Source organism: Macrosteles quadrilineatus, unplaced genomic scaffold (assembly GCF_028750875.1).
Source record: "Macrosteles quadrilineatus isolate MER2022 unplaced genomic scaffold, UCM_ALF_1.0 Scaffold_1__1_contigs__length_201487025, whole genome shotgun sequence".
NCBI classification, from domain to species: Eukaryota; Metazoa; Arthropoda; class Insecta; order Hemiptera; family Cicadellidae; genus Macrosteles; species Macrosteles quadrilineatus.
The window spans coordinates 58,116,658-58,143,258 of NW_026542594.1; the positions used below are offsets into that span (position 1 = coordinate 58,116,658).

Consider the following 26,601-nt stretch of genomic DNA (forward strand, 5'->3'; position numbering starts at 1 on the left):
TTCTTACCCAGGAACAATACCCTAAAATATCCTACACGAATTCTGAAACACCCTGTATATATATATATATATATATGTATATATATATATATGTATATATATATATATGTATATATATATATATAAATATATATATATAAATATATATATATAAATATAAATATATATATATATATAAATATATATATATATATTGTATCCTATTTCGCTGATTTTAGCCACTTACTCATCTTCTGATAATTTTGTCTTCTATCTTCAGAAACAAACAGAAGACGCGAATAACAATGAAAAAGCGAAGTTGATTTCCTGCGTATTTGATGCTTTGTTGCCATAACAACAACCTAAACATTGCGTGGCGGGCGGCAAAATCACCCGCCAGCACTCAGTTGTAACAATCGTCTTTTGAGACAATTTATTAATGCACTGTTAGGGGTATTTAAGAAAATTGTTAAGTAATTACTCTGGTAGAACTGATTGACTATACTGATTCTATATTTTCTCGCTGAAAGTTTGTGTCTAACTCTAAAATAAAAATATTCCTCACTTAGTGACTTTTTCATGTTCCATTATTGTAGTTTCTCTACGTTTGTTGTTATAAAAACAATTTACTTGTAGTAAACTAAAAACTGTTTTGTTATTTCGATTCTACAGTTAATGCAGAATAAAACGATATAAGATTCATATGAGAAATATGTTTGTACAACGGTTTGGAAGCGTGTAAAAGAGTGAGATTTTGCTGGCCACGTAATGTTAGCAGGCCCGACTGACCGCCCGGTGACTTCACAGGAGGTAGGAAGCGGGACCAGGTCGGCAAGTGCTACATCAAAGACATGACCCAGCCCCTGTATTCTATAGCCCCGCAAACATGCACTGTTAACACCCTCTATGAAAAACCCGCAAAGCATGCTTAAAACAAAACTCAACACACTAAAACAAACCTTAGAAGGGGAGCAATGGGACAATGTAAAATATTCTCAGGACGCTGATGATGCCTACAAACATTTCTAAGAAACAGTGAGCAGGGCCCTGGACCACTCATGCCCCATTAAAAAGACAAGACCCAGAACAAAAACAAAACCTAACACATAACATACTGTGACGGTCAAGCAAGTCACATAAAAGAGAACTATCTGAACTCCCTGAAAAGATTTCAGGTCCAGGTTCTATTGCTGATAAAGCCATCATGACTGCCAGAAAAAAAGATTATAACCTAAAGTTAAGAAATCTTAAACAAAAAGCCATAACCAACCATATTGCTTGATCACAAAATAAATCCAAAGCCTTGTGGAATGTCGTAAATTCTGAGCGTAAAACCAAACAATCACTGGAACACAAATTTCAACTAAAAATAGACGGACAACTGGAAGAAAATCCTACAACCATCTCAACCTCTACTTCTCTCAGATTGGCGAAAAACCCCTAACCACAAATACACAGTCAAATTACTCACCATACATAGATACCAACCCACCCCAATTTCAGTTTCAACCCTTGACCATCAGAGATGTAAAAGACGCTATAGCGACCTTAAAACCCAAGCTATCGTTTGGAATTTATGAGATCCCAGCTAAAGCTGTAAAACACTGTGCAAATCAACTTCTAATTCCGTTAACAACTATCATCAAAAAATCTTTTACCCAAAGAATAAGAATAATTTATTCCATTGATCTTTTTACAAAGAAATAGGACACGCCATATACATTTTACAAAATAATCATCTAAATACAATCAAATTTCTGATACATCAAAATATTACATTGTTATGGACATATGAATCAGTTGTTACCATAGCAACCAAAATGTTAATTATCAAATGCTGTTTACTTTTCTATTCAGATCTTTAAAAATAACACAGTTACTTCTATTTCAGCATTTTGTCTTTTTATATTCTAATATTTCCACTCGAGTCATCTCAGTTGGCGACGAGGATGGGATAAAAAACTATTATCAATTCTTGTTTTATTCTATTATTTTCAAGATATTTTATTTTGTTAAACATTTTAACTTAAAATGAATGAAGAACAATTTGAAAGACTCATGAATGTTTTGGCTGCAGCTCTAGGTAATAAAACTTCAACTCCTCAGATCAATCCTTTTGAACATTTTGATCCAAATAATGATAAATTCAAATCATATTTGGAACGTTTTGAAAATTATTACAATTTGAAGAACATTGAAGAAGACAAGATGAAAGCTCAACTCCTGTGCTCATCCATTGGTAAGGAACATTACAATAATCTGACATCTCTTTTGGGCCCAGACAATCCTGTAAAAGACCTTAATTTTTCAAAATTAATCGAACATTTCACAATGATGTTGTCACCTACAGTATCTCATATTGTTGCACAACACTATTTTCTCAGTGTTTCACAACAGTTGCATCAATCTATCTCTGAATTTGTCACAGCCCTGAAAGGCAACCTGAATGATTGTAATTTTTACACTTCTTGCAATGAATGTGAAAGTAAAATTTCAATTGCTGACGAATTTCTCCGCCCTCAATTTATTAGAGGACTAAAAGACAATTGGATACGTGAACAACTTCTACAAGACACTAATCTCAACAGTTTTGACTCACTCCTCAAGAAAGCAATTGCCCTAGAAGCTTCCCGCTATGAATCAAATTAAATTTGTAATCCTGTCACACAATCATCAAGTGAAAATGCAGATACACACAAAATTGATAGGCATTCAAGGTCTAAGGCAAAAGAATATCAAAGTTTCAAGCAATTTAAGACTCCCAAATATGATGACCGCGTTTCCAATAGATCTCAATCACAACATTTCCATAACAAAAGCTTAAAAAGACACGTTGACTACAAAGCTTTGGGTATTGATGGACTTTGTTTCAAATGTGGTCGATCAAACCATCAGTCTAATGAATGCAAAACTAATCGGAATTATCTTAAATGCACTTCCTGTGGAAAACAAGGCCACATATCAAAAGTGTGTATAACGTCTCTACTGAAGAACTCTAAAACAAACACCCTGTTGTCTCACTACACAGAAGATGAATTCAGTCACCCAGATGAGTATGGAATCACACAAATCAACGATGTGGAAGATCTTTACATAGTAGGACCAGACTAAGACAAATACATGGTTACAGTCACTATCAACAACAAGCCTCAGACATTTGAAGTAGACTCAGGTGCACGATTTTCCTTAATCTCAGAAACGGACTTTGATAAACTTGGACTTAAAGTGCCACTTCAACCAACTCCTATCTCATTTCGCTCCTACACTGATCATATAATAAAACCTAAAGGTAAAGTAACTGTCTCAGTCTCTTACAATGCAAAATCATTAAATGCTGATTTATTTATAGTACCTGCTGGTCATTCTGCTTTGTTAGGACGAATTTGGATTCGTGGACTAGGAATTGAACTCAGTGAGGTAGGCAACAGAAAGCAATCACCGATTAATACAGTTGATGTTAATTTAGTACCGTCTTTAGAGGATATATTCGAAAAATACTCAGAAATTTTTGAAGAAAGAATCGGATGTGTTCCCAATGTTGAAGTCAAACTCCAACTCAGAGATAATGAAAAACCAGTTTTTACTAGGGAACGTGATGTCCCTTTCGCATTACGAGAGAGAGTGGAAAAGGAACTTACAACCCTCGAGTCTCAAGGAATCATAACTCCAGTCGCATCAAGTGATTGGGGATCACCATTGGTTGTTATCCCAAAGCCAGATGGAGGAGTCAGACTATGTGTGGATTACAAGTTTGGGGTCAATTCAAAACTTGTCTCATCTAACCACCCCATTCGACGCATTGATGATGTCCTACATAGTCTCCGCGGATCAAGATACTTCTGTAAGTTGGATCTTCATAAGGCTTATTTGCATCTAAAGGTTGATGAAGAGGGAAGTAAGATTCAAACAATATCAACCCATAAAGGAATGTTCAACATGAATCGTCTCAGTTTTGGAATAAAAACAGCCCCTTCTGAGTTTAATCGAATTTTGTCACAACTGCTAAACGGATTATCAAAGGTAGAAGCATACTTTGATGATATCATTTGTCACGGTGAAACTCTCGAAGAGTGTATGAAGAACCTTATTGCATGTTTGGAATGTCTCAAGAAGAGTGATACACACAGTTACTTCTATTTCAGCATTTTGTCTTTTTATATTCTAATATTTCCACTCAAGTCATCTCATACATAAAATACAATTAATTAGGTATAATAACTTATTTTAATTAAAATTACACTTGATAAAGTCACTTAGGCTGTAAAAAGGATTTTGAATTATCCAATTATAAATTCTATAAAAAAAAAAAAATTATAATTAACAAATTTTGAACTGTCAGGTAGTTTATTTAAAAAAAGCAAATTGAGTTGATTTTGAAGGAGTCACCCGTTTTAGCATGTCTATGAGGTTTCATGCTGAGCTTGCCTCCACCCCTAGTGTTGTACTAATGAGTGTCGTATCTAAGGGGGAAAGAATGCAAGTTTGACTTGGTGTAGAGTAATACTTGAAAAATGTACAAACTAATTACTGTTGGAATTTTTAATTCTATGAAAAGAGGTTTACAATGGGCTAGGGATCTAGAATTAGCAATATTACGTACTGCCTTTTTTTGAATCGTCAGAATATCAGCTACATGAGGGGAATGTCCCCAAACTAGAATGCCATATGTGGGACTGAAACAGACCAAAGTACAATAGTCTCAAATATTCTTGGTTAACAATTTTTTTTTTTTAATTTCGATAATAAGCAATCTACTCTTGATAACTTTTTGCAAACCATCTCAATGTGATTTGAAATCATAAAAGCTTGACAGAATCTAGTATAATTTCCTGCTTGAGACTCAATGTCAAATATTGTGTCTTTTCAAGATTAGAATGTAGCTCATTTGAAGAAAACCTAGCAAGCAGTTCCTCAGCTTCTGCAGTGACCTGATTCAGGTACTCTAAGTTTTTGGGACTGGCTAGTAAGTCAGTTCCCATCCTTACTGAAGATCTCAAAAATATACCCTAAACACAAAAAAGGCTCTGTTATAGATGTTGAAAACTACCGCCCTATCTCACTCGTATCTGTTTTCTCCAAAATAATTAAAAAATTGTTCCAACCCAACTAATGACTTTTTTTGCGGAAGAAAAACTCATCAGCCAACACCAACATGGATTCATTAAGGATAGGTCCACATCAAGTGCAGTTACAAATATTGTTGAGTTCATCAATGACCAGCTAGAAGACCGCAAACATGCCTCAGCAGTAATGCTTGACTACAGCAAGGCATTTGATTGTCTGGGTCCTCATCACAAGAAAACTAGCATCCCTTGGAATTAAAGGCAAGGCGAATGCATGGTTTGCTAGCTACTTTCAAGGACGAATGCAGGTTGTTGAAACTCAGGAATCATCCAATGGAATGAAGAAAACATACATATAAGAGCCACAGCCAGTCAAAAGAGGAGTACCAGAAGGGTCTGTGCTCGGCCCGATGTTGTATGTTTTATTCACAAATGACTTACCTAGCATGATCAAGGAAAACACTACCTCTGAATGTATCATGTACGCAGAAGATACCACTCTCCTCTTACACAACAACAGTGCAGAGCAACCGAACATAGATTCTCTCACCACACTCACCAGAGCAAAAAACTACTGCATACAAAATTATTTGGCCCTCAACCATACAAAAACTGTTTGCATCAATTTCAGCCGTAAAAACAGAGCAAATAGCTGACCTAACAGATCTGAAAACTGTACAAAATTTAAAGTTATTAGGAATCACACTAGATGGCCTTACCTGCAACAATCTCATCGATGATCTTTGTAAGAAACTCAGCACTGGTGTATACGTGGTGAGAAGAATTAGATGGATTGGTGATTTATTATCAGCAAAAACAACCTACCATTTTCTTATGGAGTCACATATACAATATGGTCTTGTTGTCTGGGGTGGGACTACTGAAAGCAACCTTAACAGGATATTGAAGCTGCAGAAAAAAGCCATACGTATACTCGCCAACCTCCAACCCTTAGGCAGCTGCAGGGAAGCTTTCAGATCGCTTGGTATTCTGACTGTTGTAAATCTCTACATCAAAGCAGTAATCCTTCTGGTGAGTGAGACTGACCTGCCAAAAAGTACAAATATTCACACTTACAACACCAGGCAAGGAAACAACTTCATTCTGCAAGTACATCATACCACCCAGTACGCCAGAAAACCATCCTACACTGGCCGCAAAGTCCACAATAGCCTACCACCATCACTGAAGGGAAAACCGCTGAAAACACAGCTTCACAAGTGGCTGATAGACAGACCTGCTTACTCCTTGAAGGAATTCCTCGAATCCGATCTACATTAATAACCTGCACTGAATTTCACAGCATATTGTTTAACACTTGCATTAAAATAAATTTTTTTATAGTTTCCTCTTAAACACCGTTTTTTGCAATTTCACAGTCCATCCATGTACTAAGCCATAAAAATCCATGTACTAGTTTTAAGTTATATTATTATATGACGCTATTGTAATTTCCTAATGAAATATATTAACAAGTAAAGAATATTTTGATTTGAAACAATAATTTCTTTTTTTAAGCTCTACAAACATTTTTTGCTTTAAGGGTCAAAAATGGGAAAAACCAATTTTTACCCCATAATACCCAACATAAAGCCAGTTCCCATAGTCCGATCATGCTGGTTCGCAAACTTGTTAGAATAAACATAGGTTTACACGTTTGTACCAAATTTCATCAAAATTGGATCATTTTTGCTTGAGTTGTCGCGCTAACGGACATATATGTATATATATGAATTTGAACGGAGGGTGTTTTTAGCCTCTGTTTACCTCATAACGAAAAAGTAAATCGGTCCCAGGTCTAGGTCTTACCAAAAGACCTACGGTAATAGCTTATTCCCTATATGGGAAATTCGCTAAAAACAAACACAAGTTGTTAAAGAAGTCATTACAGTCTTTTGGCCATTGTGTCAGTTATTTTTATCGTTACAATGTATTAATAAATCAAATTCATTAATGAATATATATTTTTTGCAGATGATGTATGTAGCATACATAAGTAACAGCAAGTTTATGTCATTGTCTACTCTACCAAATGTCACATTCATGCGGCGATCTCTAGCTGAAATGTTCTGTCTGGATATGACCGTCTCTTATCAACACGCTTTTCTGTACATTAGGCAACTGGCTATACACTTGAGGAATGCCATCACTGTACACAAGAAGGTAAGACCATGTCTATGATTATGATTATTGACGGTTTTGAAGCTAATGACATTAATGAATATTTTACAAAAATGGGGTCTGGTATCAAGGCTGATGAAGAAATTATTAAATTTTATATGACTAATAAACAAGATGAAACTTGAAACGAATGTAGATTTAGTGCTGTCACCGAAGCAACTGTAAAACTAGTGATGAATCAAATAAAGTCTAAAGCTGTAGGCAGTGATGAAATATCAATAGACATGTTAAAAGCTGTGAGTCCGTTTGCTATTGAAGCAATCACACATCTTGTAAATGAGTCACTCATCAGTGGAGTATTCCCGAATGCATGGAAGCAAAGTATTGTCAGGCCATTGCCAAAAACAGCTGCACCAACTAAGGTAGAAGATCTTAGACCAATATCAATACTTCCAGCAATATCTAAAATATTAGAGAAAATTGTGATTGACCAGATATCCCAATTTATGAATGACAATAGGCTGCTACCTAAACTACAGTCAGGTTTTAGAAAAAACCATAGCACATGTAGGCCTACAGCTTTGAACAATTTATTCTGTGACATGATTGATGCCAAGGACAAAGGGAAACATAGCTCACTTGTCATGCTTGATTACTCCAAAGCATTTGATTCTATGGACCATAGTATGCTGATTGCAAAATGAAATATATGGGTTTTAGTGATAGAATCACTACCTGGATTCGCTCTTACCTTATGACCGAATGCAGGTTACCAGATTGGGTAGTGAAACATCGTATCCCCTCGTCAAAAAACGGGGCGTTCCTCAAGGTAGCTGTTTGGGGCCTGTACTTAACACGCTTTACACAACTGACTTTCCCAGCTGTGTAAAACATTGTACTGCACACTTGTATGCAGATGATTCCCAGTTGCACTTGTCTTATGAGCCTGGTTACATGAGTGAGGCCATCGACAAGATCAACACTGATCTGGAGAACATCTCCAAATGGTCTAGCATTAATGGGCTTAGGCTAAATCCAGACAAGTGCACTGTACTTCATACTGCCCCTGTGAACCTAGTACAGACACTAAGAGATAATGGCTTGAGCATCAATCTTGATGGCAGGAGTCTGGCAGTCTGTGACAAAGCCAAAACTCTTGGCGTCATTATTGACAGAAATTTGAATTTTAAAGATCACATCACGCATGTCTCCCAACGAGCAATAGGAAGACTGAGAGGTCTGTACAGGTTCAGAGGTATGCTGCCTGAGGCTGCAAAGCTTCAATTCATGCAGTCACTGATATTGTCAGTAGTCTACTACTGCTTCCTTGCATATGGCAATAGTATCACTAAGGAAGACATGTGCAGAATACAGCGAATTCAAAGCTCAGCAATCAGATTTGTATTCTGCCTTAAAAAAATTTGATCATGTTTCCCCTTTCCGTGAAGCAGCCGGGATGTTGCCCATGGAAGCCATGTGCAGGTTTTTGACGTGCTGCATGACTCACAGGGTACTGACTCTCCGTGAGCCCGACTTTCTTTGCCCGGCTTTCTGTCCGGGATGAGATCATACATTTAGGACACGTCATGGTGGGAGGCTTCACTTTCCAAGGGTCACCTTGGAATTCGGAAAGAAAAGTTTCTCATATTTCGGACCCACATTGTACAACGGACTACCCGAGAGCCTAAAAACCGTTGCATCCAACAATACCTTTAAGATTAAGTTTAAAAAGTTTTTAAAAGATATGAATGTTTAGTTGTAAGTGCAATAGGTTAATGACAAAAGTTGTTCTGAAAAACTGACATGTATCAGAGAAACGCTGGCTAATAAAGACGTTTATATTTATTTTATTTATTTATTTATTATCATCACCACCACGGAAATAAGCATTGCTCGGTGGGGTTTCATTTGTTTTGGAGGTTAACAATATTAAAACATACATATTTATGATTGTCAACAGATTTTGGTTTTTATAAAAAACTAGCAGAGTACCCGTCCTTCGTACGGGGTTGGCATATAAGTATAAATGCTTATTGTAGTTATGGGAGAGGACACGGTTTAAGAAATTTTTGTCTTTTAATTTATACGGTATCCTATAGTGTCCTACAGTATCTACCATAGCCCTAATTTTCTACCACTGCACCTAAACCATGAAAAAAAGTTAAGTTCTCATTGTGTACCACAACTTTTTGTTGCTAGTTGGTTAAAATTAGCGTTAGTATTTTTCGCGTTTACTTGTCACAAACATCCATCCATCCATCCATACATCCAAACTTTCTTACTTATAATATTAGTAGGATAAGTAAACTGTTGTAATATTGCTTGTTTATGGATCAATTTTTATCAAACTTGGCAAATGTATTTATTTCATAGTAAGCTAATGATATGTTCCTTAAAATCACACTTCGTTGCCCTCCCTGTAGGCAGCAAAAACCTAGGTACTCGTTAAACCTAATGTTATCGTTGGTGCAATTAGTAGCGCCATTTGAACAGCTACTGCAAATCAGCGCTACTATTCTATTTGCTAGCAGCTATACCCGGGCCTTGCATCGGGGTCAGTATGCAAAAGAGACAATGTTGGTTCTTAGAAACATGCCAAATGGTTTTCCAAATGCCAAATTTAGAAACAAAATTTAACTGTACTACTTAACTTGATAATAGTACGTTTTTGTTAAATCTTACTGTGATTACTTATTTATGCTACCTACCATACAAAACCAAAGATAGATTTTAAGGTATAATAAAAGAATGTATTTCATGGTTTGCACTGTAAACGAAAAACTATCACAATAAACCTCATAAAACTCAGAATAAGAGCCTAGATTGATAGGGCAATGATTATAGAATCTTAATTATTTCCTATATCCATGAACAATTTTTTTACAACGAATTATTCCCTCTAAAATATTATTACAGCATTTCACAAATATTAGAACAGACTCAGTATAATAGATCATAAACATAAACAAATGAAGTAACTGAAAGATTCATATACTAATGAAATTCAAATTATATTAACATATGGTTTGACAGCTCCATTTAAGTAATGTCAAATAATGTTTACATTCGGGCTAGTGACATCATTATTTTAAATTTATAATCCTTACCCTCTCTGTTCTAATATTCGTGCAGTATTTAATATGTTTGAACCAGCTGTGTGGAAATATGAAATCAACATTCATTTGACAGTTAGTTCTGCTTGTTTACATTTTTAAACTTTGTAGGTTTGTTCTTTGTTACCATGGATACCATCAATCAATATTTACTTTTAAATCTCTCACCTCAAATTTTTGAAAGCCCACGGGGCAGAGCCCTAGGACAATATCGAAGCGGGAATAGTTCTATATGTATCCTCGGAGCTGTAGCTTCATTTGTGTGCAATTTGAGCCCAGTCGGTTCAGTAGTTTTTGAGATTACCTCATACAAACACACACACAGACACCACCTCTTCTTTATAATAGTACTAGCAGAGTACCCGTCCTTCGTACGGGGTTGGCATATAAGTATCAAATGCTTATAGCAGTTATGAGTGAGGACATGGTTTAAGAAATTTCGGTTCTTTTTGAAGTTCGTTCGCTACGCTCACTCACCTTTAGGTTGAAGCTCGTTCGCTGCGCTCACTTTCCTTCAGGTTAGCTCGTTCGCTACGCTCACTTGCCTTCGGGTTAGCTCGTTCGCTACGCTCACTCGCCTCCAGGTTGAAGTTCGTTCGCTACGCTCACTCACCTTTTGCTGTTGTCATAAATGTAAAAGAAATAATAGTGCTAGTGCTGAACCCTGTTGGTAATCCTTGTAACTTTTAATGCTATTGAACATCATAGAACAGAACCAACTTGTTTAATTGAAACAGCTGTTAAGATTCATTAATTCCATTTCTCATAAGGTTAACATGGGAAACTCCAGAGCCACTGGGGCGGAGCCCCGAAGGATTTTTTGGGATAAAAATATGCCTATATGTTAATCGGGAATGTGAGCTATCATCATGCCAAATTTCAGCCCGATCCGACCAGTAGATTTTGAGATTAGCTCATACAAACACACACACAGACACCACCTCTTCTTTATAATAGTATAGAAGTATAGATAGATAGATAGATAGATAGATATAGATAATACTATTATGAAATACTGTCCAAAATAAGTAACAAAAACTAATCTTACGAAAACATTTCATCATACTCAAGTATCAAGTATTTACATATACATTTCTAATTGTATTAACAATTTCCTCATCTTAAGACCTATTTTAAGTTATATAAACTTGCATCACTTTCATCGTTGACAAAAAATACCAAAATAAAAACCAATATTTGAAAACAGCATACCTAAATAAATAGTTTGCGAAATACTGAAATAGCTATCTTTCTGCCTGTAAGTGTATTGCCATGACGATGGTGGGAAATCCCCCCGCTGCAGCAAACCTGCCGTCTAAGCGAATTTCCATTTGCCTGAAATGATATTCAATTAATCTACAGTAGAGTCTCTATAAACCGGCCGTTCATTAGACCGGCACGTCCAGTAATCTGGCACTGTGTTTCGGTCGATTAGTCAGTAAATTTTCATGTCTAGACTTGAAAACGCGAGTGTCCATATTTCACAACAGCAGTACACTGACGACTGACGTCTGCTACGGGTAGTTGCGTACAGTGCGTGGCATGTGAGTTGAGTGAAGGTAGTGTTGTGAGTACAGTACTGTGCAGTGTATATACTATACAATCTACAAGTGTAGTGCGATGTCGGGAAAACGTAAGCATGTAACGCTGACTTTAGATAAGAAGTATACAATTTTAAAACGTTTGGAAAAGGGTGAAAAGTTGGCTCATTTGTCTAAGGAATACAATATCGGCCGTGCAACTATAAACGACATAAAGAAGAAGCAGGAGCAAATCAAATCATTCTTTAAGAGGAGTAGTGAATCATCTTCGAAGGTAAGAAAGACATTAAAAGTAGGCGAATTTCCGCAAGTAGAAGACGCACTTTAATTGGTTCATGCAAGAAAGGAGCCGACACACGCCAATTTCAGGTGATATTATAATGGAAAAGGCAAAACTATTTTATAACAAAATCATGAAAAAGGACGACTTCCGTGCAAGTGCTGGGTGGCTGGATAAATTCAAACGACGCTTTGGAATTTGATTGCTAACTATGACTGGAGAAAGGCTTTTGTGTGATTTAGCGGCTGCAGAACCTTTAAAGAAATCGTGGATGAAATGGACTTAGGTCCAGATCAGATCTACAATGCTGACGAGAGTGATCTGTTTTGCCGTATTTTGCCGAAACAAACATTCGTTCATAGAGAGGAAGCTAGTACCCCTGGTCGCAAGTTGGCCAAAGATAGAGTAACTTTTATGCCGTGTTGTAATGCTAGTGGCACGCATAAATTAGAATTGCTGGTTATTGGGAAAGCCAAAAAGCCAAGGGCTTTCAAAAACACACAGTTGCCAGTTACATACACAAACTCAACAAAGGGATGGATGACAAAAACTCTTTTTTCGGAATGGTTTCATGAAACTTTTGTTTCATCGGTAAAAAAGTTTTTGAAAACACAGAAACTGCCTCAAAAAGCCCTTTTGTTGCTCAATAATTGTCCTGTACATTTAGATGAGGATGAGTTAAAAAGTAGGGATGGAAAAATCACTGCTTTATTTTTGCCTCCAAATGTAACTCCAATACTCCAGCCCATGGACCAAATTGTGATCCAAACTATAAAAACGAATTACAAAAAAAACCCTGTTGTACAGTGTTTTGTCAAAAGAGGGGGGTGTTGTTACAGCTCTGAAGGAAACCAACCTGAAAGATGTTGTTTTTAATCTTGCAAGCGCATGGGAAAAAACTTGCAACAAAAACAATTGGTTGTTCATGGGCGAAGTTGTGGCCTTCTCTTGATTTATTAGAGGATTACAGAAGACAATCAAATCCTCAAACGACAGTGACAACAGATGCTGAGCTAAATGACTTGAGAGAAGCAATAGCCGAACAGTTAGTAGACGATCCAGAAGATCTGACATCAGCCGATGTTACCGCCTGGTTAGACGGAGCAGACGACGAGCAGTGTCAAATCATGACAGACGATGAGCATCGAAGATGTTCTAGACGGCAGTGATGTGGAGGAGGGGGATGAGGAGGGTGGAGTGGGCGGAGCCAGTACGTTGACAGCTGCAGCTGCACACACTGTCAACACGGATTCGGCGCTCGGTGCCTACGCAACTGCAATAACTTGGGCGGGAGAAACTTTCTTTTAATGCAAAGAAGCAGAAAAATATTACAACCTATTTTGCTATTGTTAAAGTAGGTCTTACATGTAAAGTGTACAGTAGGCCTATAGTTCTGTAATTTTCATTTTGTACACGTACAGTCTTTGTTCATTGTCTGATATTGTACTGTACGGTTGTTTGCTGTTTCATATCACTGTTTCTTTTTCACAATAATACATTAAACAACATTTCATCAAACCTATACTGTACCAAAAGTCAAATGATTGCTATCATAGTTTTTGTAAGCAATAAAAATGTTGTTTATTGTAAAACCACTTCAATTTCTGATGCATTTCCACTAATCCGGCATTTTCTATAATCCGGCCCTACTAATTCCCATATAGGGCCGGATTAACGAGATCCTACTGTATTTAAATAACATTAGGTTTAACGAGTACCTAGGTTGCTGCTACAAGGAAACTAATAAAGTGTCTGCTGAGTGGTCAACATTGTTGATGTGTACATTTTTATGTCTTTAATTTCAGTAATTTAATCGCTATTACAAGTTGTGTGACAAAAGTAATATTTGTAAACCATAGGTAAAGTATTACTTAATAAGTGGAAACATAAGACTTTTAATGGATAGTTACAACTAAGTTAAAAATGTAATTGCGAAAATACTCACATTAATCTGAGCAAAAAGCACATGTTTTTAACAATAACTGAAAATTCTTCAAGTGAAAACAGCAAGACCATATAATAAACTTTTTATAAAGCTGATTAATTATTATCAATTAGTAACACTTAGTCAGCCCACTATTGCAATATTATAAAAACTAAATTAAATAACACACTCAAGACAGGAAGTAACCTACAATTGACTGATGCAACAGGTTTCTGCTGATGCAACAGGTTTCTGCTGATGACGTCTGGACTTCCACTCCCCCTGCCCATCACTAACTTGTAGACAGCTTATTACTTGGAACTGACCCTTGGATTACAGTATCTCCAGCTGTGTTTATATTGCCAATAGAACTCTTTTAAATCATTGTTGCAAATCATCTGGAATTAGGTGTCACCTTTTTCAAGCCTACAGTAGACTCCATTTTATCCGGACACCTTTTAACCGGACATCGGTTTAACCGGACTACACTCGATGGAAATGACATCTCTTTAACCGGACAATTTTTATCAGCACATTGGTTTAACCGGACTAGATCGGCAGGAAGTGGGCGGTACTGTAACGACTGTTCTCGTGGGAAATATTTTAGACCAGTGATCACATGTCTAAATACAATGCTCTCCTAAATTTAAGTCGAATATCACCGTAAACGGTACATTTTAATGAGTTTTTGGGGACGTCGGCTTAACCGGAAAAACCGTTATCCGGACTGGCCTCGGTCCCGAGGAGTCCGGATAAGAGGGAGTCTACTGTATTTTATTTTCTCAAGTTTTATTGCTGTTGAATATTGACACCTTATTTTTTTATTTTATATTTTCAACAATAACATATCATGATGTAAAATAAACCCTAAAAATTGAAAATTAATTATAAATTAAAAGGATTACCAACTTCAACAAATTCTGAAGTGAAAAATGTTTTCGGTTAACGAAAAAGTATTTGCTAAAATAAAAGGTCACCAGCCCTGGCCTGCCTTAATTGATAAAATTTATGAAGGAAAATACTATGTAACATATTTTGGTACTAAACAGACAGGAATCTGTAAAGGAAATGATGTTTTCAAATTCTATGAATATAAAAAAAAAACTCTACCTTTGAAAAGGCTAACCACTAGCCTGAAAAATGCTGTTGAAGAAGCAAACCTAAATGATCCAGAGGTAGATGAATATATCTATGAGCCTAATGAGAATACAGAATTTGAAAGTGAAACAAGTATTGTAGAACTAAATGAGATGAATACCCAACTTAAGTTTGAGAAGAGTAAAATTGAAAAATCCTTAAAACTAGCAGAAGAAGAGTCAGAAGATCTATGTAGACAATTCAGTGAGGAAATAAAATCCTTTAATATGAACATCTGCTAATTAAATTCTGATATAAAAAATAAGAATAACACTATAGATAAGCTAATGGAGGAGCTAAAAGACTTGCAAAACAAAGAAAAAAAGAACTATTTCAAATAAAAGTGTTTCTACCAACACATCCCAGACAGATTTTGGACCTTCAAGAAAATCAATAATGACTACAGAGTTACTGGGTAGTAATTGGCTCTCGGACACAACCATACAACCTTATTTGGAACTACTTAACACGACTTTCCTATCATCAATTTCATGCATGATAATAAATCCATTAATCATTCATGCAGTAAAAAATTCTAATGATTTTAAGCACTTTCTGGATTCTTTACAGATAAAAGATAAAAATGTTCTCATCATGCCCATTAATGACTCAGAGGAGACAAGTAAAGGTGACAGTGGCACACATTGGAGTGTTTTGGTTTTAGACAAAGTAGAAAATAAATATCACTACTACGACCAATAACTTCTTCAGTAACTATAATCTGCCGTCAGCGCAAAGGGTTGCAAAGAAGTTGTCCGAGTACATTGGAGGTGAAACAGCTTCAGCCTCGTTTTTGCCACTAAAAGGACCACAGCAGCCCAACGGTTATGATTGTCGTGTTTTTTCATGCTGGATCATTGAGTCATTGGTTAACGACATGGTTACAACAGGATTACTAAATACAAACTTTATTAACAAAGTCAAACTTACAGAGGAAGAAGTAGTTACAAAACGAGCACTGATAGCATATTTCCTATCCAACCCTCCAACTACAAACCAGACAAATTTGTATTCACTAATGATTGATAAGAAAGGCAAAGAACTAAAGCAAACTGAATATGAAGAACCAGCCAGAAAAAAAAGAAGAACAAACAAAGAACCGGAAAACATGGGTGGAAGTGAAAACTAAAAAAAGAACTGTAAGCAAATCTGACAAAGAACCTGCTATTGAAACGTCCAATAGATATTCTATACTAGAAGACGAACCTGAAATAGATAAATCAGTAAATGGCAATACTAGAAGTGGACCTACGGTAATTGACCTTGTGCAGCGGGACCAAACTTCACCTTTGACTAGAAAAAAGAAAGTATGCAATACATCTACAACTACTACATGCCCCAAAATTAATTTAACGTTCTGTTCTGATAGCCAAGGTAGACATGTGGCTAGCAAAAATTGAAAGTTTTAGTGCAGGGAATTTAAACACTTTTGGCTACGTCAGAGCAAATACTTCACTCCTACAAGTCATAGATTCTGCTACCATAGAAAAAAACAATCCTACAATTATTCTAGGAGGAACTAACGACAGCCTAAATGGAAATTTAAAAGAACTTTACCAAAACCTAGAAAAGAAACTTAAGGAAATAAGCATCAACAGACCATTATTTGTTTGCACGATACCCAATAGATACGATAAAGTTAATAACCTTAGCGATAACATAGAACTGGATGCAGTTAGTTACTTGACAGCAAGAATAGAAAATACATTTTTAATTGATCTAAGGGGTGAGGTTCATTTGTCCGAGTTTTCAACTGTCCGAGTTTGTTAAAAATTACAAAATATTTGAAAAATCATTTGTCCGAGTTTTCAACTGTCCGAGTATGGTTTAAATAATAATAATATTTCGTTAAATCAACTGTCCGAGTTTTCATTTGTCCGAGTTTTTAAATTATTTAAAAAAATATCAAAATATCATTTGTCCGAGTTTTCAACTGTCCGAGTACGGGCAACATCAAAATGTGACAATGCGCGCCGAGACTAGCGTGTCTAAAGCGCCTGTTCAGAAGTCGATGTGAACCCCTTCTGTGAAGGAGTCAGGCATTGTGCGAGCCGCGAGAGGCCCTCACGTTGACTTAAGAAAAATTATGTTATTTTTATTATAAGACTAATTTTACAATTTTTAATTATAAAACCAAACTGTCATCACCAAACACAACCAACCAAACTTGCTGATAATATAATAATGGCGGGGGTATTTTATATTATCAGCAAGTTTGGTTGGTTGTGTTAGGTGATGAGAGTTTAATTTTATAATTAATAATTGTAAAATTAGTCTTATATAAAAATAAAATAATTTTTCTTAGTTCAACGTGAGGGGCTCTCGCGGCTCGCACAATGCCTGACTCCTTCACAGAAGGGGTTCACGTCGACTTCTGAATAGGCGCTTTAGACACGCTAGTCTCGGCGCGCAGTGTCACATTTTGATGTTGCCCCTACTCGGACAGTTGAAAACTCGGACAAATGATATATTGATATTTTTTTAAATAATTTAAAAACTCGGACAAATGAAAACTCGGACAAATGAAAACTCGGACAGTTGATTTATCTAATTATTATTAGTTATTTATCAAAACTCGGACAGTTGAAAACTCGGACAAATGATTTTTCAAATATTTTGTAATTTTTAACAAACTCGGACAGTTGAAAACTCGGACAAATGATGTGATCCCGATCTAAGCACTCCCAAAAGATCACACTTTACTACTCATGGACTACATCTTAATAACTATGGCAAATCAAAACTGGCACATCTAATTGTTAGTGCCATCAAAAAATGGTCTCATATGACAAATCCTATTCCCTTAGTCAACTATCGACAAAAACAAATACATTATGGAAGTAAATGCAAGTCTGGTATAAAGGAACAACAAGATAGAAAATCATCAGCCATTCAAGTCATTGATCAAGATATGGCAGAGGTATTGAAGACTAGGCGATGTGATAGATCTGTCGCATTCGCACACTGCATATCAGGGGACTTCGGTAATGTTAGGCAAATGACAGCAGGTGTAGCTGTAAAGTTTAGAAATGAATTTGGGAAGCCCACTGCCTGGGATTGTGTCAGAGATCATTTAGCATATTAGTCCAGGCGCTGAGGGGGTTTGAGCATGCATAAAAGTGTAACGAAATTTGACTTTTGATTGTTGCTAGGGGTACCTAGTAGATGAAGAAAATCGATGTTGTCGCATTTCTAGGTGGTTGATAACATGGGGGGGAGGGGGTGAAGTTGGGGGGCCGCCCGGGGGGCCGCCGCTCACAAAATAGCTTATATCTCATGAACCAAAAGTCATATGATTACGTTAGACATGTCAAACTGTGCAGAAAAATGCATTCTACAAAGAGATTATGTAGTAGTTTCACGGAAATTTTCAAGAAGTTACTAAAAATTGTATTTTTTAAATTAACGATAAGTATAATCAGGAGTATAATGGTTTTTGTTGTTGTTTAGAACCACTAATTTTTTAATTGACAACTTTCGAGAGTAGTACACAATAGGTAAATAGTACATCTGTATAATGAAACTATTGCGGTACATAACTTAACAGCTATACAATCCTCAGATCCAATAAACATAACACCATAACACAAACTAAGGCTCAAAACGCGTCGCGGTCATTGTTCCTGCTGCCGTAACTATTAATGGCGAGTACAGTTCAAGCTGAGAATTATATTATACTTTTAGAAAGATGGAGATTCTGAGGATTCATTTTCATATATATATATAAAATAGTATTGAGCGACTATTATGTAGCGAGAAATATAGTTTGTAAAAGAAGAGAGTTCAAAATATATTTTGGTGGTGGATCGTTTCCATCACCATCTGAAACTGCAATAAATTCCCTACAATTTATATATCTCCGAATCTGAGGTTGGCTATAACAATTTTATGTAGTTTTGAAAAGGTCATAAAAATTATGTCTTCGTAAAAAAAAAAAACAATTCACATTCTGACGTAAATTACTCAGGAAATTCGATTTCAACTACATTTAACTATATATTTTTAGAAAGAGGTTTTACTCTTAAATTATGCAGTGTAACCAGTGTAAGCTAGGAATACAATGGAAACTCCATGTACAGTATCTAAACTTAATTTTTTTTTCATTAAAATGCAAAATTGATGGTCAAAGAAAAGAAACTAAGGGTTCACAATAATAGTTTACAAAGGGTGGCAAATGAATTTACTAATTTAAGGGTGTTCGGCCCATTTTTAAAAATATTTTATTTTCATTTTTTTTCTTACCAATTCATTAAGCTATTAATAAGAATGGAAAAAAATGATTTTTAAAATTTTTTCCCCCATTTATTAAGTGAGATATAGTGCTTTAAAGTGTACTCTCCTTTTAATGTTAAACTTAAGAACGGATGTAGACTGAGACACCAAAAATTACAAAAACCATTGTTTAATGCCCCTTAACTTCATGAGCTATTTCAATTTTCATAAAAGCTATAAATAAAAAATGTGACATTTTTTAAAAAATCACTACAATTAAGCGGTTTGTGGTATTGCAACAAAAACTAGCTCACTAGACGGACAACTAATGGAAGTATGAATAAAAAATTAATTACATTAAAAAACTTAAACGGTTAAGGGATGTAATGGAAAACAAAATATTGGAAAAATACGGTGGCGAGGCGTTGTGTGAGTGTACAGTGCCCAGACGCGCACCCACGGCGCGCGGGCGCACGCCCGTCCCTCCCCGTTCCCCCGCGCCTACACCACTCTCTCCTCGTTCCCGCGCGCTCTTCTCAACAACTGTCTACCTATCACCGGCCACGTGTTCTAGTTGTGTACGACAGTTTGTGTTTGTTGTGCAGCGATTGTATGGTACCTTAGTGTTCAAGCTTTCATATATTTTTGAAAACGACTTTCCGTTCTCAATTGGCCCTCTATCAATGACCTGTGTTGCCTGTACTGTACAGCGAGGCATTTTGAGAAGGAGAAAACTGACCGGAATTATTACGTACATTGTGTACATTGTTTTAATGAGGGTGGTTTAATTATCTATATATTAATTTGAAACTGTTTTTCTTTGTGACAGCTATTTTGAGAGAACGGCTGGGCGTAGAAACTCGGTAGAGGTGTCTAAAGAAAGGTCCTGGTCTCTAGATGAGCCATCAAAAGAGAAACATGGAGAATTCCCTCGGGGCTCTGCCCCAGTGGCCTTTAAATTCCCATTCCATGTTATTCTTATGGAGGAAAACGAGGTTTTTGTCACAGCTAATTTGAGAGAACGGCTGGGCGTAGAAACTTGGTAGGGGTGTCTAAAGATAGGTATTGGTCTGTAGGTGAGCCCTCAAAAGAGAAACGATGTAAATTTCCTTGGTGCTCTGCCCCAGAGGCCTTTAAAGTTCACTCTGCAATTTTGTTTACATTTCGACCATATGGATAATTTTACACTACTGTACTTTTAATGAACCAGCTGTTAATATTGAAATTGTATTCAAAGGTCTACTAGTCCAGTCAATAAAGGGATTGTAGAGGACATGGAGAGGGGGAAATTCTTTTTCTGCGGGAATGTGTTTGGGGTAGTTAGAAGATAAAAATACCAAAAGTCCCCGCCCCTGGCCCTGCTGCTTCAGCGGGGGGAGGGGGGGAAAGACCCCATTTTTTAGTTTTTTACTTCTACACTGAAAACCGTGCATCGTACGGAAAAAATGTAAATTATAAAAAGAAAGATGATGAAATTCTCTACAATAATGGTCATATTCATTTCTTCCGTATATGCATTGGTTTAAAAGATATTCTCAAAATATTATAAAAATTCTTAAATAAATTGATTTTTCACGCGTTTTTTGTCAAATAGGTTTATATAATCCATTAGCTTGTTGTTGTTTCACATCAATCATGATAGAAAACAGGATTTTGAACAATAACCTATATAATATAATATATCAATCGTATATATTGTGTTAAAAATAGTTTATATAAATTTAAATAAGTTATGTATATTTGTCATGGAAACAAGTAATTTTGGCATAATTATTACACTAAAAATTTAAAAGATTATGTTTGTACAGTAGAGTCCCGTTAGTCCGAAATGGTTGGGACCGGGCCCATTTCGGATTACCGAATATTTCGGATTAAACGTTTTTTTTGTTTTTTTTACTTTTTTAAAATTTTAGAAACAATTTTTTTTACTTTTTTGAAATTTTTGAAATTTTTTGGGATTGTTTTTTGGATTACTTAGACCTAGTGGCTGCAGCATTATCACTTCATAAAATCCATTTGTGATTTGGGGGGATTGGAACCCTGGACGAAAATAAAAAATGTTAATAACAAAAATTGTGAAATATTTACTAAAATACTCAACAAAAAAGTCTATCTTGCCCGGCCGCTACAGAATACTTTGACGAGATACAGCTAACTGTGTTAAAAGTTTAATAAACAAAAATTTAAAAAAAAATTCCTAAATAATTTCCAAAAATTTTCAAGTTTTCAAAAAAATTTCAAAAGTTTTCAAAAAAATTTCAACAGTTAAAAAAAAATCAAAATTTAAAAAAAAAAAATTAAAAAATTTTCAAAAAAAATTTTAAAAATTTATTTTTTGGTTTCGGATTAAGCGGACTTTCGGATTACCGAAGTTCGGATTATCGGGACTCCACTGTAGCTGTATTTGTCCAGGTTTATTTATATCAATTACCGAAACCAAGACTTAATACTATTGTTCATGGTCTGGCTCACTTGGGACGAGAGGGTCCGACTTCTGTCCCAAAAACTGGTGCCATCTGGAACTGAAAACCACCATCTAGGACATCTCCATCATTCAATTCTTGTTGATTATACTCAATATTGGCTATCGAAGTGAGTAGTCGGTGTAGGCCTATATATTCTTCATCTTGCTCATTCATCAGAATGGGCTTTTCATGTAAAAAGTTCCCTTAGCAGTACTGGTATAACGGAGAACAATTATTGGACATTTTTTGCATGTACAAATTGCACATCTGGCACTGTTATAATCTTTAGTACTTGCAAAAACTTGGATAAGTGATTAGTGATTAACTGTTCCTGGTTACTATAATTTCGGTGTCTCTGTTCAAATGAGTATCCACTGACCAGTGGCGGTCCCTTTGGGGGGGGGGAGGTATATGTCCTCTCCGAAATATTTTATTAGCTAACATAAATACTATTAGCTTGAAGATATTTTAGAGCTCAAATGCATATAAAAATACGTTATTGTGCTTTAAATTCCACATTTTTCCCGAGGGGGGGGGGGGGTTAACCACCGAAAGCCCCCCCCCGGAAATTAAATCCTGGGACCGCCACTGCTACTGACTTTTTCAATCTGTAGCGTCTTTCTTGGTCTGCCATCTTCGTGCTGTTTTCTGAATTGCTATATCCGTCAAAAACAACAATGCATTACCTCACGTATCCATCACATATCGCAGACACTGAAGATCCCCTTTGCCATATAACCTTATGCGTGAGAAATACCCTATCGATAACCAAATTAAAAGTCGTTAAAACTGTTGTTGGTTGGTTCCAAGTTCCAAAGAACTTGAACAGTGCAGACATTTTTGGTCTTTACTCATACCACTCTCATTAAATAAAGGGAAATGGAGCAAGTTCAAATCGTTAACAATCCTTTAAATCTTGATAACTTTTTTAACTTATACAAATCCTTTGAAACAGAACCAAAGGTTTTGCTGCAACGTTTTAATCATTGATATCGATGGTTGAACTCACAAAGGACAATGGGAGAGCCATACTTTCCCGTGACAGCTTGTTGTCTGCAAATGATTACAATTTGATTAATTACTTGCAGACTACGTAATACAGCATCGTAACAGTTAACGGATTCATCTCCTACAACCCCAGATGCTGTTGACATGATGTCTTGAGTTTCAGGGAGGAGTGGGTGATTTTCAAACATTGCTGTCAGTTTAGAAATATATGACATTTAATCTTTTTTATCATTTAATTAAGGACAATTCTGTTTGGAAAACCAATCACCCTCAGAAATGTGGGATTGGGAGCGCAAAAAAGGTAATATATTCCCAGTTTTAACCAATGAACCACCTAACCCACGAGAAATGTTGGGCTTGTTTTTTGCAAATATACTAAAGATTGTAGCAATGAAAGATGTACATGCAATGAAATGTCCATTAAATGTTCCTCGTTGGCCGTTATGCCAGAACTGCTAAGGGGACCGTTTAAATAGAATGCCAATTCGGATTTATGAGGATGATGAAGAATATATACACTGCACTCTCACATCGATAGCAGATATTGAGTCGTATGAACAAGAATTGGATTATGGAGAGACCATGAACAATAGTATTAAGTCTTAGTTTCGGTAATTGATATAAATAAACCTGGACAAATATAGCTACAAACATAATCTTTTAAATTTTTAGTGTAATAATTATGCCAAAATTACTTGTTTCCATGACAAATATACATAACTCTTTTAAATTTATATAAACTATTTTTAACACAATATATACGATTGATATATTATATTATATAGGTTATTGTTCAAAATCCTGTTTTCTATCATGATTGATGTGAAACAACAAAAGGCTAATGGATTATATATACTTATTTGACAAAAAACGTGTGAAAAATCAATTTATTTAAGAATTTTAAAACGTTTTTATTAGGTTGCTTTCTTGTCCGCTACAAATTTTGCAACCGATTTTATACTAACTTCCCGATGAGCTAGGGACTTGAAACTTGAAATATATCTCACAAATGGAAGACAATGCAATATTATACAATTTAATTTTCATATTTCCCTTGGGCTACGCCCCATGGGCTTGTTTTTATTAAATCGATTTCTTGCAAATTTTGATACTTCCCGATGAGCTAGAGACTTGAAATTTGAAACATAGCTCACAAATGGATGACATTGCAATATTATATCATTTAATTTTCATATTTCCTTTCGGGCTACGCCCCATGGGCTTGTTTTTATTAGCTCGCTTTCCTACAAATTTTGATATCAATTTTAAACGATGCAACCGATAAGCTAGAGACTTGAAATTTGAAACATAGCTCACAAATGCATGACAATGCGATATTATATCATTTAATTTTCATATTTCCCTTGGGCTACGCCCCATGGGCTTCCAAATTTTTCATGTTTACATTTTGAAAGGATGTAAATATATCAACTAATTTAAGTCAGCTGTAAATACTTAAATTTGACAGTTCAAAATGCAGAGGTTAAGAGGTACAGGTTCTGCTCCCAAGAGATTCTTTATACAAACAAACATTTCAAAATAAAGATAAACAATCTGATTGCAGATATAAAGGAGTTTGTTAATAATGTCATTTGTTATTTATTTAGTATTATATAAAGTAAACAATAAATCAAATAGATTGATATATTTATAGTTAGTAGGTAGGCCATACATGCAATCTAATACATAATTATATGCAAAGAAACTCAAATAAACCTTAGATTTCCCACATGCCTCTGTCTTAATCTGATATAGACGCTTGAAATAGATTTAACATGCACACACATTAAAACTAAAAAGTATAAAATAATTTATAAATAAAAAACTTTTTTAAACAAAACGTTTTTAAACGCCCTAAAAAGTAGAAAATAATTTACAAATAATTTATAAATATGTTGGGAGAGTATAAATACTTGTACGATTTAAAACAAAAAACGTGGGGTGCATGCAATAGATAGTTTACACCTTCACCTAGTATCAATTAATTGCATGCACCCAACGTTTTTTGTTTTAAATCGTACAAGTATTTATACTCTCCCAACATATTTATAAATTATTTGTAAATTATTTTCTACTTTTTAGGGCGTTTAAAAACGTTTTGTTTAAAAAAGTTTTTTATTTATAAATTATTTATAATATTTTGAGAATATCTTTTAAACCAATGCATATACGGAAGAAATGAATATGACCATTATTGTAGAGAATTTCATCATCTTTCTATTTATAATTTACATTTTTTCCGTACGATGCACGGTTTTCAGTGTAGAAGTAAAAAACTAAAAAATGGGGTCTTTCCCCCCTCCCCCCGCTGAAGCAGCAGGGCCAGGGGCGGGGACTTTTGGTATTTTTATCTTCTAACTACCCCGAACAGATTCCCGCAGAAAAAAATTTCCCCCTCTCCATGTCCTCTACACCCCCCTTTTGAGCATTCATTGACTGGACTATACTGAAACTGTCAAAATTAGATATTTACATTATTATTTATGATTTTAAATGGATTCTCCACTGCATGGCAAGTTTTTTATAGTTTCAACAAAATGATGAATTTATGATACGTTTGAAATGTTTTGTTCAAAAATCTTTGCTTTATTGTTCTTAGAAAATTTTAAATTATGAAATAAGTGTGACTTATAAATTTCAAAGGAACATATAACTATTCCTTATCGGGTTAGCTTATACATATTGTAAGGTTGGCACTTGCCTTTTTTTCCTACTTTCAATCACCATTTATTTTTAAATTCAAGAAAGAACACCTGAGATTCATTTATTGGTATAACAGTTTTTGATAATCGGGTTGAAAATTGTGTCATAGATGAGTACGTTGAGGACGAGAGCTGTGTTCAAGTTTTGGAATAGACTAACTACGGAGTCTATGGTTTTGGTAAAGTAGGTGAACTAATGTCAATTCAGGTATTAAATAAAAAAATTGTACACAGTTTTTACTTTGATGTAGACATGTAGCTAGGTTGAACAACGCATCTAAACCTCACTACATACAAAACATTCGGAAACACAACAGTGTCATCACATCTCATCACATTTGCATAATTTGTTACCAATGCTGGACTAGGTTATGGGTTTGGTTCCGCAAATGTTCAAGATTTGTGATAAAATTTCCTACAATTATGGTTCATTCCAATCCACGAAATACATGCACAGCTTTATGTGATCTAAACTGTTTTCCAGGCTGTTTTTTGTTTCCGGCCAAGGCAAAACTACCCCATAAGTTAATGAATTATCAAGTAAGAACAGGATGATTAAATACATGGGTCGATGTGGCAAGAGAAGGATTTAAAATTGCCGAGATCGAAGTAAGAATGTTACTGCTTTCTGGAGTATCAGATATTTGTATCAAAAAAAGATGAAGATTTACTTATAAATCCGGATACAATCTGAATGCTTTTCCTAAAGCAGATGGAATTAGTGGTTAGTAATAAATAAAAAAAAAAAAAAAAAAAAAAAAAAAAAAAAGTGAAAGTGGCTTTGGTATGAAACAAACTCATGAACAAACAATTATAAGACTCCTAAAAAACCTTTTGGGCAACCTAAAGCCGATAAAAAGAAAGGTAGGAAATATTGTGTTAAACGAATTCATCAATCACGTTTTTTAGGGAACACAATCGTCATACTTATTATTGCTTATCCTCCCTTCATGTAACTAAGATTTTAATGACTTCACTCTATTCAACGCAGTTAGCTGAATTTACATAAAACCTCAAGATTAACCGTCGATTTCGACGGGGTTCCACTAGTTATTA

General features: G+C 35.4%; 1 protein-coding gene across 3 annotated transcripts in view; it reads left to right on the forward strand.

Annotated features, from left to right (window-relative positions):
* Positions 1–26,601, forward strand: part of LOC128983208 (nucleolar complex protein 2 homolog) — a 182,470-nt gene that overhangs the window by 71,261 nt on the left and 84,608 nt on the right. For all 3 annotated transcript variants that reach the window (XM_054402415.1, XM_054402416.1, XM_054402417.1), the window contains exon 8: positions 7,017–7,205. In XM_054402415.1, coding sequence (XP_054258390.1) covers positions 7,017–7,205 — 189 coding nt within the window. The remainder of the gene's footprint in view (positions 1–7,016; positions 7,206–26,601) is intronic.